The 14,797-nt window shown below is 42.4% G+C and overlaps 1 protein-coding gene across 1 annotated transcript; it reads left to right on the top strand.

The window, feature by feature from the left end:
* Positions 1-14,399, top strand: DYDC2 (DPY30 domain containing 2). Its single transcript, XM_070494055.1, is given in 6 exon segments — positions 1-7,569; positions 8,964-9,604; positions 9,754-9,910; positions 10,253-10,367; positions 12,486-12,493; positions 13,307-14,399. Coding segments are annotated over 4 exon segments (495 nt in total). The 5' UTR covers positions 1-7,569; positions 8,964-9,604; positions 9,754-9,763; the 3' UTR covers positions 13,532-14,399.
* Positions 14,400-14,797: the final 398 nt, after the last annotated feature.

The following is a 14,797-nucleotide window of genomic DNA, read 5'->3' as shown; positions in this document are numbered from 1 at the left end:
GCCAGGGTGGGCGCGCACAGATCGGAAGGGACTGGGAAGTGGGGCGGCTTCCTGGGAATGCAGAGTCGGGGACTCCACCCTCCGGGGAGGGTGGTTCTACAGTGATAGAGGAACAGTGGGTCTGTAAGTGAGTCACCTGGGGATTTTGTGAAAATGCAAACTGAATCTGTAGGTCTGGGGTGGGACCTGAGGATCTTCAACAGGCCCCCAGGTGATGCAGTGCTGCTGATCCGCGGACCACACTTTGAGTAGGAGGGGTGTGGAAGGTTGTTTATCCAGGTGCGTCCATTCATGTGGGCCACAGAGTGCCAGAAGCAGACATCACGTACCCCATCCCCACCCTCCACCATTAATCCTAAACTCGGTAGCTTTAAACACGCATTTATTCTCTTACAGTTTTTCAAGTCAGAAATCCAAAATGAGTCTTACAGGGACAAAACCAGAATGCAGGAGGGCTGATTCCTTCTGGAGCCTGTGGGGAGAGTCCACTTCCTGGCTTTTCCAGCTTCTAGAGGCTGCCACACTCCTTGGCTGGTGGCCCTGAATCACGTCACCTTTTCTCCCTCTTCTGTCATCACATCTCCCTCTTCTGTCTGCCTTTACTGTGTCCCTCTTACAAAGACCCTTGTGATCGCCTGCGTTGTTCCTACCTGCATAGTCCAGATGACCTCCTCAAGTCACATCTGCAAAGTCCCTTTTGCCATATAAAGTGACATTTCATAGGTTCCAGGTACACGGACATAGACACCTTTGGGAGCCCTTATTCAGCCCCACTACACTGTATTTCCTAAGAAAAAGGGCATTTTCGTGCTTACGCATATTACAATTACCAAAACCAGGGAATTCCACCTTGATACAATCCTATTATGTGATCTACAATTCACAGTCAGTTTCCCCAACAACGTCCTTTCTAGAATTCTTCTTTCTGGTCCAGATCCAACCAGCATCCTGTGCTGGGTGCAGTTGTTAAGCCTGTTTAGGCTCCCTTGACCTGGAAAGCTGCCTCATCTTTCTTTGTCTTTCGTGACCTTGACATTTTTAAGAGCACAGGCCAGCTGCAGACTGTCTCTCCGTTTCGCTTGATGTTTCCTCAGTTAGATTCAAGTTTTGCATTTGGGGCAGGAATCCGCAGAAATGTCCATGTCCCACTGAGTGCATCCCCTCAGGAGACAGGTGATGTCACTTCGTCCCTTTATGAGTGACATTTACTCTGACCACTTGGTTAAGGCTGTGAGGCCAGGTTTCACCCCTGTGAAGCTTCTGTGTTTCCTTTTGGGATTACAGTAGTTGCCCCCTTCTCTGCGGTTCCACTTTGCGTGGTGTCAGTTGTCCATAGTCAACCAGGGTCCAAAATTATTAAATGGAAAATTCCAGAAATAAGCAGTTCATAAGTTTTAAATTGTCTGCTTGTTCTGAGCAGCATGATGACTCATCCCTTTGTCCGCATCTGCACGCTGTATAGCTACCCGCCCGTCATCACTGAGTGGCCGTCTCTGTTGCCATATGGACTGCCGCAGTGTCCCAGTGCTTGTGTTTGAGTCACCTTTATTTCACTTAATAATGGCCCCGAAGCACAAGAATAGTCATGATGACAATTCGGATATGCCAAAGAGAAGCCATAAAGTGCTTCCTTTAAGTGAAAATGAGAAAGTTCTCAACTTAATAAGGAAAGACCAAAAAATTGTATGCCGGAGACACTAAGATCTATGGTGACTTTTATTACAATATCTTGTTATAATTGTTCTATGTTACTATTAGTTGTGGTAGTTAACCTATTACTGTATCTAATTTATAAATTAAACTTTATCATAGGTATGTATACTTAGGGAAAAACATAGTATTTTTTTTATTGAGTTATTGATAGGTTACAATCTTGTGAAATTTTAATTGTACGTTAATGTTTGTCAGTCATGTTGTAGGTGCACCACTTCACCCTTTGTGCCCACCCCCCACCCCACCTTTCCCCGGTATCCACTAAACTGTTCTTAGTCCATAGTTTTAAATTCCTCATATGAGTGGAGTCATACACAGATTATCTTTCTCTTGCTGGCTTATTTCACTTAACATAATTCTCTCAAGGTCCATCCATGTTATTGCAAATGGAATGATTTTGTTCTGTTTTACAGCTGAGTAGTATTCCATTGTATATATGTACCACATCTTCTTTATCCATTCGTCTGTTGATGGGCACTTAGGTTGCGTCCACGTCTTGGCTATTGTAAACAGTGCTGCAATAAACATTGGGGTGCACAGGACTTTTGGGATTGCTGACTTCAGGCTCTTTGGATAAATACCCAGTAGTGGGATGGCTGGATCGTATGGTAGTTCTATTTTTAGTTTTTTGAGGAATCTCCATACTGTTTTCCATAGTGGCTGCACCAGTTTGCATTCCCACCAGCAGTGTATGAGGGTTCCTTTTTCTCCGCAACCTCTCCAACATTTGTTGCTATTAGTTTTAGATATTTTTGTCATTCTAACGGGTGTAAGGTGATATCTTAGTGTAGTTTTGATTTGCATTTCCCTGATGATCAGCGATGATGAGCATCTTTTCATGTGCCTATTGGCCATCAGTATATCTTCTTTGGAGAAATGTCTGTTCATGTCTCCAGCCCATTTTTTGATTGGGTTGTTTGATGTTTTGTGATTGAGTTGCGAGAGTTCTTTATATATTAAGGATATTAAGCCTTTGTCAGATATATGACTTGCAAATATGTTTTCCCAGTTAGTGGGTTGTTTTTTTGTTTCAATACTGTTTTCATTTGCCTTGAAGAAGCTCTTTAATCTGATGAAGTCCCATTTGTTTATTCTTTCTATTGTTTCCCTTCTCTGAGAAGGCATGGTGTCCGAAAAGGTCCTTTTAATACTGATGTCAAAGAGTGTACTGCCTACGTTTTCTTCCAGAAGCCTTATGGTTTCAGGTCTCACCTTTAGGTCTTTGATCCATTTTGAGTTTATTTTGGTGAATGGTGAAAAAGAATGGTCAATTTTCATTCTTTTACATGTGGCTTTCCAGTTTTCCCAGCACCATTTGTTGAAAAGACTTTCTTTTCTCCATTGTATGCCCTCAGCTCCTTTGTCAAAGATAAGCTGTCCATAGATGTGTGGTTTTATTTCTGGGCTTTCAATTTTGTTCCATTGATCTGTGCACCTGTTTTTGTACCAGTACCATGCTGTTTTGATTACTGTAGCTTTGTAGTATGTTTTGAAGTCAGGGATTGTGATGCCCTCCCGTTTTGTTCTTTTTTCTCAGGATTGCTTTAGCAATTCGGGGTCTTTTGTTGCCCCATATGAATTTTAGGATTCTTTGTTCTAATTCTGTAAAGAATGTCATTGGGATTCTGATTGGGATGGCATTGAATCTGTAGATTGCTTTAGGTAGAATGGACATTTTAACTATGTTTATTCTTCCAATCCATGTACATGGAGTGTCTTTCCATCTCCTTATGTTGTCATCCAATTCGCTCAGAAAGGCCTTGTAATTTTCATTATATAGGTCCTTCACTTCCTTAGTTAAATTTACCCCAAGGTATTTTATTCTTTTTGTTGCGATTGTGAATGGTATTGTATTCTTGAGTTCTTTTTCTGTTGGTTCATTACTGGAGTATAGAAATGCTACTGATTTATGCAAATTGATTTTATACCCTGCAACTTTGCTGTAGTTGTTGATTACATCTAACAGTTTTCCAATGGATTCTTTGGGGTTTTCTATATATAAGATCATGTCGTCTGCAAACAGCGAGAGTTTCACTTCTTCCCTCCCTATTTGGATTCCTTTTATTCCTTTTTCTTGCCTGATTGCTCTGGCCAGGACCTCCAGTACTATGTTAAATAAGAGTGGTGATAGAGGGCATCCTTGTCTTGTTCCTGTTTTCAGGGGGATGGGGTTCAGTTTTTGCCCATTGAGTATGATGTTGGCTATGGGTTTGTCGTATATGGCCTTTATTATGTTGAGGTAGTTTCCTTCTATGCCCATTTTGTTGAGAGTTTTTATCATAAATGGCTGTTGGATCTTGTCAAATGCCTTCTCTGCATCAATTGAGATGATCATGTGGTTTTTATTCCTCAGTTTGTTGATGTGGTGTATCACGTTGATTGATTTGCGGATGTTGAACCATCCCTGTGTATGATTCTTTTGATGAATTGCTGAATTCTGGTTGCCAAAATTTTGTTGAGAATTTTTGCATCTATGTTCATCAGTGATATTGGCCTGTAGTTCTCTTTATTCGTGGTGTCCTTGTCAGGTTTTGGTATCAGCGTGATGTTGGCCTCATAGAATGTGTTAGGAAGTGTTCCATCTTCCCTAATTTTTTGGAATAGCTTGAAAAGGATAGGTATTAAATCCTCTCTGAAAGTTTGGTAGAATTCCCCAGGAAAGCCATCTGGTCCTGGGGTTTTATTCTTTGGGATGTTTTTGATTGCTGTTTCAATCTCTTTCCTTGTGATTGGTCTGTTCAAATTGTCTGCCTCTTCTTGAGTGAGCTTTGGGAGATTGTAGGAGTCCAGGAATTTATCCATTTCCTCTAGGTTATCCATTCTGTTGGCATATAGTTTTTTGTAGTATTCTCTTATAATCTGTTGTATTTCTGCAGAGTCTGTTGTTATTTCTCCTCTCTCATTTCTGATTTTGTTTATTTGAGCTTTCTCCCTTTTTTTCTTTGTAAGTCTGGCTAGTGGTTTGTCAATTTTATTTATCTTCTCAAAAAACCAGCTCTTTGTCTCATTGATCCTTTCTACTGCCTTTATCGTTTCAATAGTATTTATTTCTGCTCTGATTTTTATTATTTCTCTCCTTCTGCTGACTTTGGGCTTCATTTGTTCTTTTTTCTCTAGTTCAGTTAGGTGTGCTTTAAGGTTGCTTATTTGGGATTTTTCTTGTTTGTTAAGATGTGCCTGTATTGCGATGAATTTTCCTCTTAATACAGCTTTTGCTGTATCCCATATGAGTTGGTATGGCATGCTGTCATTTTCATTTGTTTCCAGGTATTTTTTTATTTCTTCTTTAATTTCTTCAATGATCCATTGCTTGTTCAGTAGTGTGTTGTTTAGTCTCCACATCTTTGTGCCTTTCTCAGCTTTTTTCTTGTAATTAATTTCTAGCCTTATAGCACTATGATCTGAGAAGATGCTTGTTATTATTTCAATTTTTTTTAAATTTGTAGAGGCTTGCCTTGTTTCCCAACATATGGTCTATCCTAGAGAATGTTCCATGTGCACTTGAGAAGAATGTGTATTCAGCTCCTTCAGGGTGGAGTGATCTATATATGTCTATTAAGTCCAATTGTTTTAGTTTTTCATTCAGCTCCACTATTTCCTTGTTGATTTTCTGTCTGGATGATCTGTCCATTGATGTGAGGGGGGTGTTGAGGTCCCCTACTATTATTGTGTTGTTTTTAACATCTTCCTTTAGGTCTGCTAATAGTTGCTTTATGAATCTTGGTGCTTCTGTGTTGGGTGCATAGATATTTATAAGCGTTATTTCTTCTTGATGAAGTGTCCCTTTGATCATTATATATTGTCCCTCTGTGTCTCTCTTTACCTGTCTTATTTTGAAATCCACTTGGTCTGATATGAGAATTGCAACACCTGCCTTTTTTTCCTTGCTATTTGCTTGAAGTATTGTCCTCCACCCCTTCACCCTGAGTCTGTGTTTGTCCTTGGGGTTGAGGTGTGTTTCCTGGAGGCAACAAATTGTTGGATCTTGTTCTTTAATCCATTTTGCCACTCTGTGTCTTTTTATTGGAGAGTTCAATCCGTTCACATTGAGAGTGATTATTGATGCATGTGGACTTAATGCTGTCAATCTGTCGCTCATTATCTTGTTTTCCTGGGTTTCTTTTCCTGTGTGCTTTAGACTACCCACTTAATACTGCAATTTCTTATGCTAGGTTTCTTAGATTTTTCCTAATCTATGAGTTGTGACTCTGTTCTGTACTTTATTTTAGTGTCTACCTTGAAGTTTGTATTTAGAATCTCTTGTATAATATAGTCTATTCTCTGGTGGTCTCTTACTTACTCGACCAATACTGATTTAGACCCTTTGCTCTTCCCCTCCTAAATAATTATTTTCATTTTTTATTCCAACTCGTCTTACTAATTTGTAGTTAGAGTGCTAAGATCGTCCTTGTTTTGGTAGTTTCCTTATTTTTACCCTAATGCTATAGTTGAATATTTGCTATCCTGTTCTGGTTCTATCCATCGGTCTCCCTAGTCTGTGGATTGTGCCCCCTTTCTCCCTTTTTTCTTTTTTCAAGTATGAGAGCCTTCTTGAGGATTTCTTGTAATGGAGGGCTTTTAGTTACAAATTCCCTTAACTTTTGTTTGTCTGGAAAAGATTTAATTTCTTCCTCATATCTGGAGGAAATTCTTGCTGGATAGAGTATTCTTGGCTGAAGATTTTTATCCTTTAAAGCTTTGAATATGTCACTCCATTCTCTCCTAGCTTGTAGGGTTTCTGTAGAGAAATCCGCTGACAGTCTGATAGGGGCTCCTTTATAGGTTATTCTCTTTTTTTTTTCTTACTTCCCTGAGTTTTCTTTCCTTATCATTCCTATTTGCCAACTTTACTATTATGTGCCTTGCGGTGGGTCTTTTTACATTGACAAATCTAGGAGATCTAAAACCCTCCTCTACACACATTTCTCCGTTGATCCCTAGATTTGGGAAGTTCTCTTCAATAATTTTGTTAACCACAGTTTCTGCTCCATTTTCCTTTTCCATATTCTCGGGAATTCCTATGATCCTTATGTTCTTACTCCTCATTGAATCCATTATCTCTCGGAGATTTTCCTCATTTTTTTTAATGCTTAGTTTTTCTTCCTCTGTCTGGCGCCATTCAGCCTGTCTGTCCTCGATTATGCTGATTTGCTCCTCTAGGTTGTCTACACGGGCATTCAGGGAATCCGTATTCTATTTTATCTGGTCCATTGTGTTTTTCATCTCAAGTAATTCTGTTTGATTCTTCTTTATGATTTCAATCTCTTTTGTGAAGTAACTCCAGAACTCGGCTTGTTTCTCTATCTTTCTCTCTACCTCATTGAGTTTTTTGATTATAGCTGCTCTGAATTCATTATCACTTAGTTTACCTAATTCCAAGTCCTCAGGACTTAATTCTGTGTTTTTATTGTTTTCCTTCTGGTCTGGGGCTTTTATAAATTGCTGGATGGTAGAGGAGCGGTTTTTTCTCATGGTGGCAGAATTCAGTTGCAGTTACAGCCTGTCGCCACTAGATGGGGGTCGAGAGCGGCATGTTAGCTCCCCGCCTTCGGGGCAAGATGGCTGCGCCCACTGGCTTTGTTGGGGGGAGGGGCTGTTACTCACACGCACCGTCTGGGTTCAGATCAGTTCTGTTCTTTGGTCTCCCAAGGCCCTTGATTCATAGGGTCCCCGCGGACGGAAGCTTTCCCCCCTTCAGCGGGTCTCCACTGAATCAGCGGCAGGAGTCCTGGATGATCCCCGGTCACGCGGCCCCTCCCCCACTCCTTCCAGATCCGCGCCGCAGCGATCACAGACTCTAGGGGAGGGAGCGATGTTCTCTCCTACCGTTCCAGCGCCTCCGAAGGTGTAAGCAAGGTTATGATCTCCACCTTCTTGGTATTGTAGGTCTCTAGGGAGCTGGCATTATGTTTATTCTCTGAAATTCAGTTCTTCCAATCTTTTGTTGTATTTTGGAGGGGAGAGAATCCCGGGTCAGCTCACCCCGCCATTTTGCTCCGCCTATAATTCAAAAACATAGTATTTTTAGGATTCAGTACTATCCTCGGTGTCGGGCATCCACTGGAGTCTTGGAACATCTCCCCCGTGGAGAAGGGGGAACCACTGCAATACATAATTTGTGGGGAGAAACTTTGACACTATATAAATATCCTGTTCTTTGTCAAATAGTCACCAAGTTCTAGCACTCATTGGTGACTGGTTTGATTCAGTTATACTGTGATTGTTACAAACTCGTGATTTTTTTTAAACTCCATTATTCTTCACTCGTCTCTTAGTTGACATTTTATTTTAAGAAAGAACTTGCCTTCTCTTCCATTCGCTTATTCGTTCTTACATGGACTCGTGGATTCTTATTTTATTCAGTCAGTTGTCATCCATTACAGGCATTATTTATTTTGAAGGTCAGATTGCCCAGACTCAGCTAGGAGCAGCCGCCTTCGAGCCGTCTCCTGTGTCCCCAACCATTTTATTTTTCAGCATCTTCTTACTTTCTGGGACAACAAAATGTTCCAGGCTTATTGGACTTTTCCTGCCCCAACCTTGGAAGTAGCCACGTCTCCAGGGAGCCCTGATTCCTCTTGAGTAGGGAAGGCTGCTGGAAGCGAGTTCTCTGTGCGCCGGGTGCCCCTTGCCCCTCAGGTGTTTTTGCTCTTGGAACTTTGCGGTGGAAAGAGCTGGGAAGTTTTTTTTTCTGTATTCGCATCTATCTGTCTTTTCTCCCTTAAACTGAAAACTGCATCCAGAAAATGCTAAGACTAGATCTGAGCCTTTATTATTCACTTTATTATTAGCTCTTTTGAAGTTAAAACATGTCAACTTTGGGAATGTGGAGTTGTTCAGGAACAGTCTGGTGCTGGGCCATCTGACATCACAATCTTCCACTGCCTTCGCGAATATTTATTTTTTTTTAAGATTTAAGACTTTTTTTTCCTTTTTCTCCCCAAAACCCCCCAGTACATAGTTGTGTGTTCTTAGTTGTGGGTCTTTCTTGTTGTGGCATGTGGGATGCTGCCTCAGCGTGGCTTGATGGGCAGTGCCATGTTCCCGCCCAGGATTCGAACCAACGAAACGCTGGGCTACCTGCAGCGGAGCACGTGAGCTTAACCACTCGGCCATGGGGTCAGCCCCAAGCCTTGGCTAATATTTATTAAACACTTACTCGGTGGCAGGCTGAGTGCTTTACATGTGTTTATCATCTTTTTTAATCTTCATGGTTATGAGATACATACTTTTGTTGCTCTGTTCCGCAGATGAGAAAACCGAGGCTCAGAGAAACTGAGTGACTTGCTGAAGATCACACAGCTAGTAGATGGCAGACCCAGACCCGGAACTTGGTCTGTCTGATCCTGGGGTCTACGTGCACAATGCTGCCCCCACTGCCTCTCCTTTCTTACGGTCCAGCTGGGGCTGTGTTGCCTCCAGCTCTTAAAATCTGATTAACGGTAAATCCAGGCACGTGGACCCAACCTAAAGTAGTTTCTTGCTTAAGCCATAGAGAGGAGAACGTGGTAGCGGTACCAGCAGAGCCCCAGCCGGCAGCAGCCGCAGTGGCACCATTTCCCTCCCTCCCCTCCCCAGGCCTCCCAGCCGTCCCCTGTGAAACGCAGAGGACTGCCTCATCTATGTCATAGGCGACTGGGGTTCCACCCTCACAATGGCACAGCTCACAGCTTGCTAGGTGCTCAGAGCCCCTCTCGGGACCTCCTGCCTGCTGGTATTTCCACCCTCCTCTAGGGTAGAAGTGTGTGGGTAGGTGGAGGCCTCAGCCACCCTTTACCACCAATGTTTCAAGCTGTTCTGAGGCCTGATGACCCCCAGGACCTGTCGTCTCACCTAGTACAGCTGAAGAGCTTCAGAAAAAAGTCTGTTTAAACATACGAGCTATTCGCAGGTATGTGTTTATTGGTTCTTTTGGGAAGGGTGGGATCCAGAAGCATCTCATATTTATCCTGAAATGAATCTGAGTTGGTTAGAACCTGTCTATTTTTTAAATCAGGTTAAGTTTGTAAAACAGCGTGACTGTGTTTTGATGTCCCCCAGGCCCACAAGGATGGAAACCAACTACCTGAAGAGGTGCCTCGGAGACTGCCTGGCCCAGGCACTTGCCGAGGTGGCAAAGGTTCGGCCCAGCGACCCCATAGAGTACCTGGCACACTGGCTTTATCATTACAGGAAAACCGCTAAGGCCAGAGAAGAGGTGTGTCTGTGCGCCGGTCAGCCTAGGGAGCGCTTTCCAGCTTTCCCAGAGTGACTTGAAATCCAAGGCGGGATTCCAGAGCCGGCCCGTAGAGTTTCCTGGTTTATTCCACTTGTGAGGCTTGCTTAGGTCCAGATATCCCAGAGGGCCGGGAGGCTGGGGGCTGAAGAGGGCATCCCACTGAGAGGAATTGTGGACTTGGTGGGTTTGGAGCTCCAGTAGGCTGACGCTAGTTACAGGAGCGAAGTCAGGAGGTGGAAGGGCCCAGGCCCTGAGGTCTGTCCCAGTGAGGGATGAGCTTCCCAGGGGCTCACCTGATTCCACTGGGTCCCATCACCCCAGGAGAGGCAGGAGGAGATCCAGCTAAAGGCAGAATGTGGTAATAGCCTCGGAGAAACAGAAGTAACGGAAATGCTAACGCAAGAAGAGTGTCAGATTCCACAGAGGGGTGAAAAGTATATGAGGTAGGGAAGGAACTCAGCCCTGGGCACACGCGCGTGATGGGCCCTAGGACATGCCTGAGTCAGCCGGCTGCAGAGTGGAGTGCAGGGGGCTCTGGTGGCCTACTTTTTCCTCCATGTTTATGTGTTTGTGTGTAAACTGATCTTATTCACAGTCCTTGTCAATGAAAAAAGAAAATGTTTAAAGGCCATTCCATTTTAGATTTTAGGAAATACCATAGATGCTAATGATTAACAAAATCCAATTTTTTTAAAATCTAATATGTCACTTGGATCAAATATATTTTCATAGATGATCCTTTGAGCTCTTTTCAAAATTATTCAATATTTTTCAGAAACCGAATATGGTTATCAATATATACTTCAGGTATATTATTTTATTTGTTGTATATTATGTAAGTATTTTATTTATTATATACTATTTATGTATGTATCAAGCCACAGAGGCCTGCTGTGTGGTACTGTGATAGTGGTCGTGAATTATTCAATTGGAAAGAACTGTGTATTCATTAGTGTGACAAACATATCTTTTATCTCCCGCAATTTTTGCTACAATCTTCTGAAAAACGTCTCATGTCTCATTTTGTGCTTTCTATGAAGTACGTGCTACCCGGATAGGGAATTCACTTGTTGGGCTTGTTGTCTGACATCTTTTTGACTATCACTATACCCCGTGCATTAAGATTTTTAATGCAGCCTTGCCCAATTCACCAGCTTTTGCTAGTTTCCACAGCCAACTTTGGTGAAGACATGAAAATATTAAGCTTATGTACATATATACTAATATCCTCAGCTTTCTTCATAATTAATAGATTTGTCTTTTGAGTCTGGATGTTTTATAAGTAAATCTAAAGAAAGAGAGTTTCATACCGCTGTTTGACAATAATCTAAAGGAACTCCCCTCAGGAATAATTCATTCTTTGCACAGTTGTTGGAGATGGTAGAGGCGAGCTCATTAAGCAGAAGTTGTCATAGCTCGCTACCCACTCGTCCTTTTCTAACACCTGCTTCACTGTTAGTGGAAATTAAATATATAAGGCAGGGAGAGACTCCCAAACCTCCACCCTGATTTATGGTGCCTTTATTAAAGAAAGTTCTGCTCACATCGGTGTTTTGAATTGTCCTTTTGTACTGCACTCAGGTTTTACCCCCGGCAGCAGTATTCCTTAGCAGGACTCAGACGGGTAGAAGGCGTGCTGTTCTTCTTCCCAGTGTGAGACAAAGGCAGTTGTAAGGGAAGATGGGAAACCGGAGCCAGCATGATACCTGGACCCTGTGCAAGTTCTCAGTTTTAGGAAAGAGTTCACATGCACGTTGTGGTGATGGAAATTGATTCCCTTTGTTATAAGGAAATAAAGAGAACCCAACAGTGACCTAAAACAAAGCTGAATTTGTTGCTGACCTGCCAGGGGAGAGCCGCGTCATTCAAGAGCACGCTGCTCTCCTAGCACAGATTGAAAGGGCTGGGTGAGGGCAAAGAGGTGGGGGTACATCCAATAAGACGCAGTCCTAAGTTCCGATTTCTTGTCGGCTACAGGTGAATTGCAGACTAGCCCTTGCTATTGGTCACTGCCAGACTCGTTCCACTAGTGCTGTAAACCCTGCTCTCGAATGGGGTTGCATAAGATCTCACCAAGGCTGCTGATTCAGCTGATGGGCTCGCATGCGCAATCCCAGAGCTTTGCAAGATTTTCTGTAATATTTTAAAGCCATCCTTGCTTGCTTAAACCTTAGAAAGTCTTTGAATGCACCCAGATTGAATACTACTGGTCCAGTGGATGTGTCAAAAGAGGAGTAGAAAGAGAGCACTGTGTGTGGCAGAGAGCATATCCAGTTATAGGAAGCAAAAGAGATTCACGGAGCAGGTGGCGGTTGAGTCAGACCCAGAAGAAAGCTAACAAAAGGTGCCCTGGTGTTGGTTTCTCGTCGTTGAGCAGAGGCAGCTTTGACTAAGGAAACCATAGTTCAGTTTCTAAGTCTGAAAGCAATCCCTTTGTTTACAAAGATCAGAGCCGTACAGAAATGCATTTTTACAGAATCGAAACATAGATCTGCTGCATAGACTCGAAACACTTTGAAGGTAGAAGGGTCTTGGAGACCGTGTGGACATGTACGTCACAGGGTGCTCTCAGTGCCCCACAGGGTCCACTGTAGAATGGACTTTGGGACTTGAGGGCAAAGATGGCAGTAGAGGTGACCAGCAGAGCTTAAGCACCAAAGATTCCAACCTCCACTGGGACTGCGATTCCACAGATATCAGACTGCTTGGTATCATCTCATAGGTCCCTGAGGCTGTCTTCATTTTTTGTCTTTTTTCCTCTGTGCTTCAGTCTGGGTAATTTCTATCACTCTGTCGTCAAGTTTACTGACCCTGTCTCCTGCACTGTCCAATGTCTTATTTAGGGATTCAGTTTATTTTTTCATTTCAAATATTGTACCTTTCAATTCTACAATTTCTATCTGGTTCCTTTCTGTAATTTCCATTATTCTCTGCTGATCTGCCCTATCTTTTCACTCACTATGTCCATTTTTCTTCTTTAAACTGTTAAAAATATTTATAATAGCTATTTTAAGTCCTCGTCTGCCAATTTCATCATCTTTGTCATTTTGGGGTCTCTTTGTATTAAATACTTTTCTCCAGATTATGGTTTACATTTTCCTACTTCTTCATGTCTGGTAATTACTATTTATATGCTGAACATTATAGATGATGCTTCGTAAGAATCTAGGTTCTGTTGTTTTTCTAAGGCGTTGAGTTTTGTTTTGGCAGACAGTTACGTTCTTGGCGCATCATCTCCATCCTATCAGGTTTTTGTTTTATGCTTTACTAGATCGGATCTGTTTCAGTTCTGTTCTTAGTCTTGGGCGTGAAAATGGCAATATCGTGTCCTTCTCGAGTGTGTTTTAGTCTCTGCTAATGACTTTTTCTGTTTAGTCCCTGATTTCTGTGGCTAGTCCCACAAAGAAGACCGTCTTCCTGCAGGAGAGCACAAAGCCCCTTGCGAAGGAGGCTTTGAAGCAGGCATCCCTGCCGGGCGCTTCCAGGGTGGTTCCGGGAGAGCCTCAGCAGACTTCAGAGCCATCTGGCTAGACTGACTGGAACGTCCAAACTCCACAAGAGACAAATTACGAGGCTTTTGAGGATGAAGTTGCTCCCTAATGTATTCTGGCTCCAAGTCTCCCTCGTATGTTATCGAAAGATGGATGATTCTAATAATGCTTCTCTCAAAGCCGCAAACTGAGATGCAGCCGCTAGAAGGGTTCCCACCTGGAGATGGTAACTGTGTGGATTACAGCAAGATTTGAGAGGAAAGAGGTTTCTGCAGGGGCTCACCGGCCCAAGTTCAGCTGATAGAGGCATGAAGACTCCCTAATCATGTGAAGATTTGGACTAGTTATACGATAAGATAAACTAATAATAAGGATTTAAAATAAGTAACCAAATGGATGAGACTTTTTCCTCTTGTTTTATCATTTTTTTTGGAGACCAGACCATGAAAACATGTCCAGCTCATGTGTTCACGTCTTGACTTTAGCTAAACTTTGCACTCAGACCCTCCACAGTGTTCACACACGTCCTGGCGTGGACCTGTGTCACTGACAACAGCTGTTTTCAAACAGCTCCAGTGACAGTAAAACTCAAAGGTTTGAATTTTTTTTTCAATTATTCTCTATCTATATTCATTTAGATATCATCTGTATGCTGATGGCTTCAGATTTATATCTTTAATCAAGATTCCCTTGAGTGAGGGAGGGGCAAAATGGTTGAAGGGGGTCAAAAGGTACAAACTTCCAGTTATAAAATAAATAAATCACTATCGTTAATGATACCGTATTGCATATTTGAAAGTTGCTAAGAGTAAATCTTAAAAGTTCTCATCAGAAGAAAAAAAATTCTGTATGTATGGTGACAGATGTTAACTAGACTTATTGTGGTGATCATTTCGCAATATATACAAATATCAAATCATGATGTTGTACAACTGAAACTATGTCAATTATACCTCAATAAAAAAGATTCCCTTGAACTTGACTGTCTGATTGACATCTGTATTTGGTTGACCAATGGATATCTCAAACTTAGTTTATCCAAATGGAATCCCTGATCTTCCCTCCATTCTGCTATTTGCTCAGGTCAAAACTCTTGGTGTCATCCTCAACTCCACTTTCTTTCTGGTCACCCTCCATCTGGTCTGTTGGGTTTCTATTTAAAATAAAGCCAGAATTCAACCACTTGGATGCCCAAGCCACACTCATATTTTGCCTAGATTGTTACGCTAGCCTGTTGACTGGTCTCCCTTTGTCTACCCTTGGCCATCTTGAGTCTGTCCTCAACACGAAAGCCAGGATGATCTTGGTGAAACGTAAGTCAGATCATGTCTAATGAGCAGCCTCCTGTCCCAGTCACAGAAACGTTCAAGGCCCT

Source organism: Equus asinus, chromosome 2 (assembly GCF_041296235.1).
Source record: "Equus asinus isolate D_3611 breed Donkey chromosome 2, EquAss-T2T_v2, whole genome shotgun sequence".
Classification (NCBI taxonomy): domain Eukaryota; kingdom Metazoa; phylum Chordata; class Mammalia; order Perissodactyla; family Equidae; genus Equus; species Equus asinus.
This window is presented reverse-complemented; position numbering and strand designations above follow the sequence as displayed.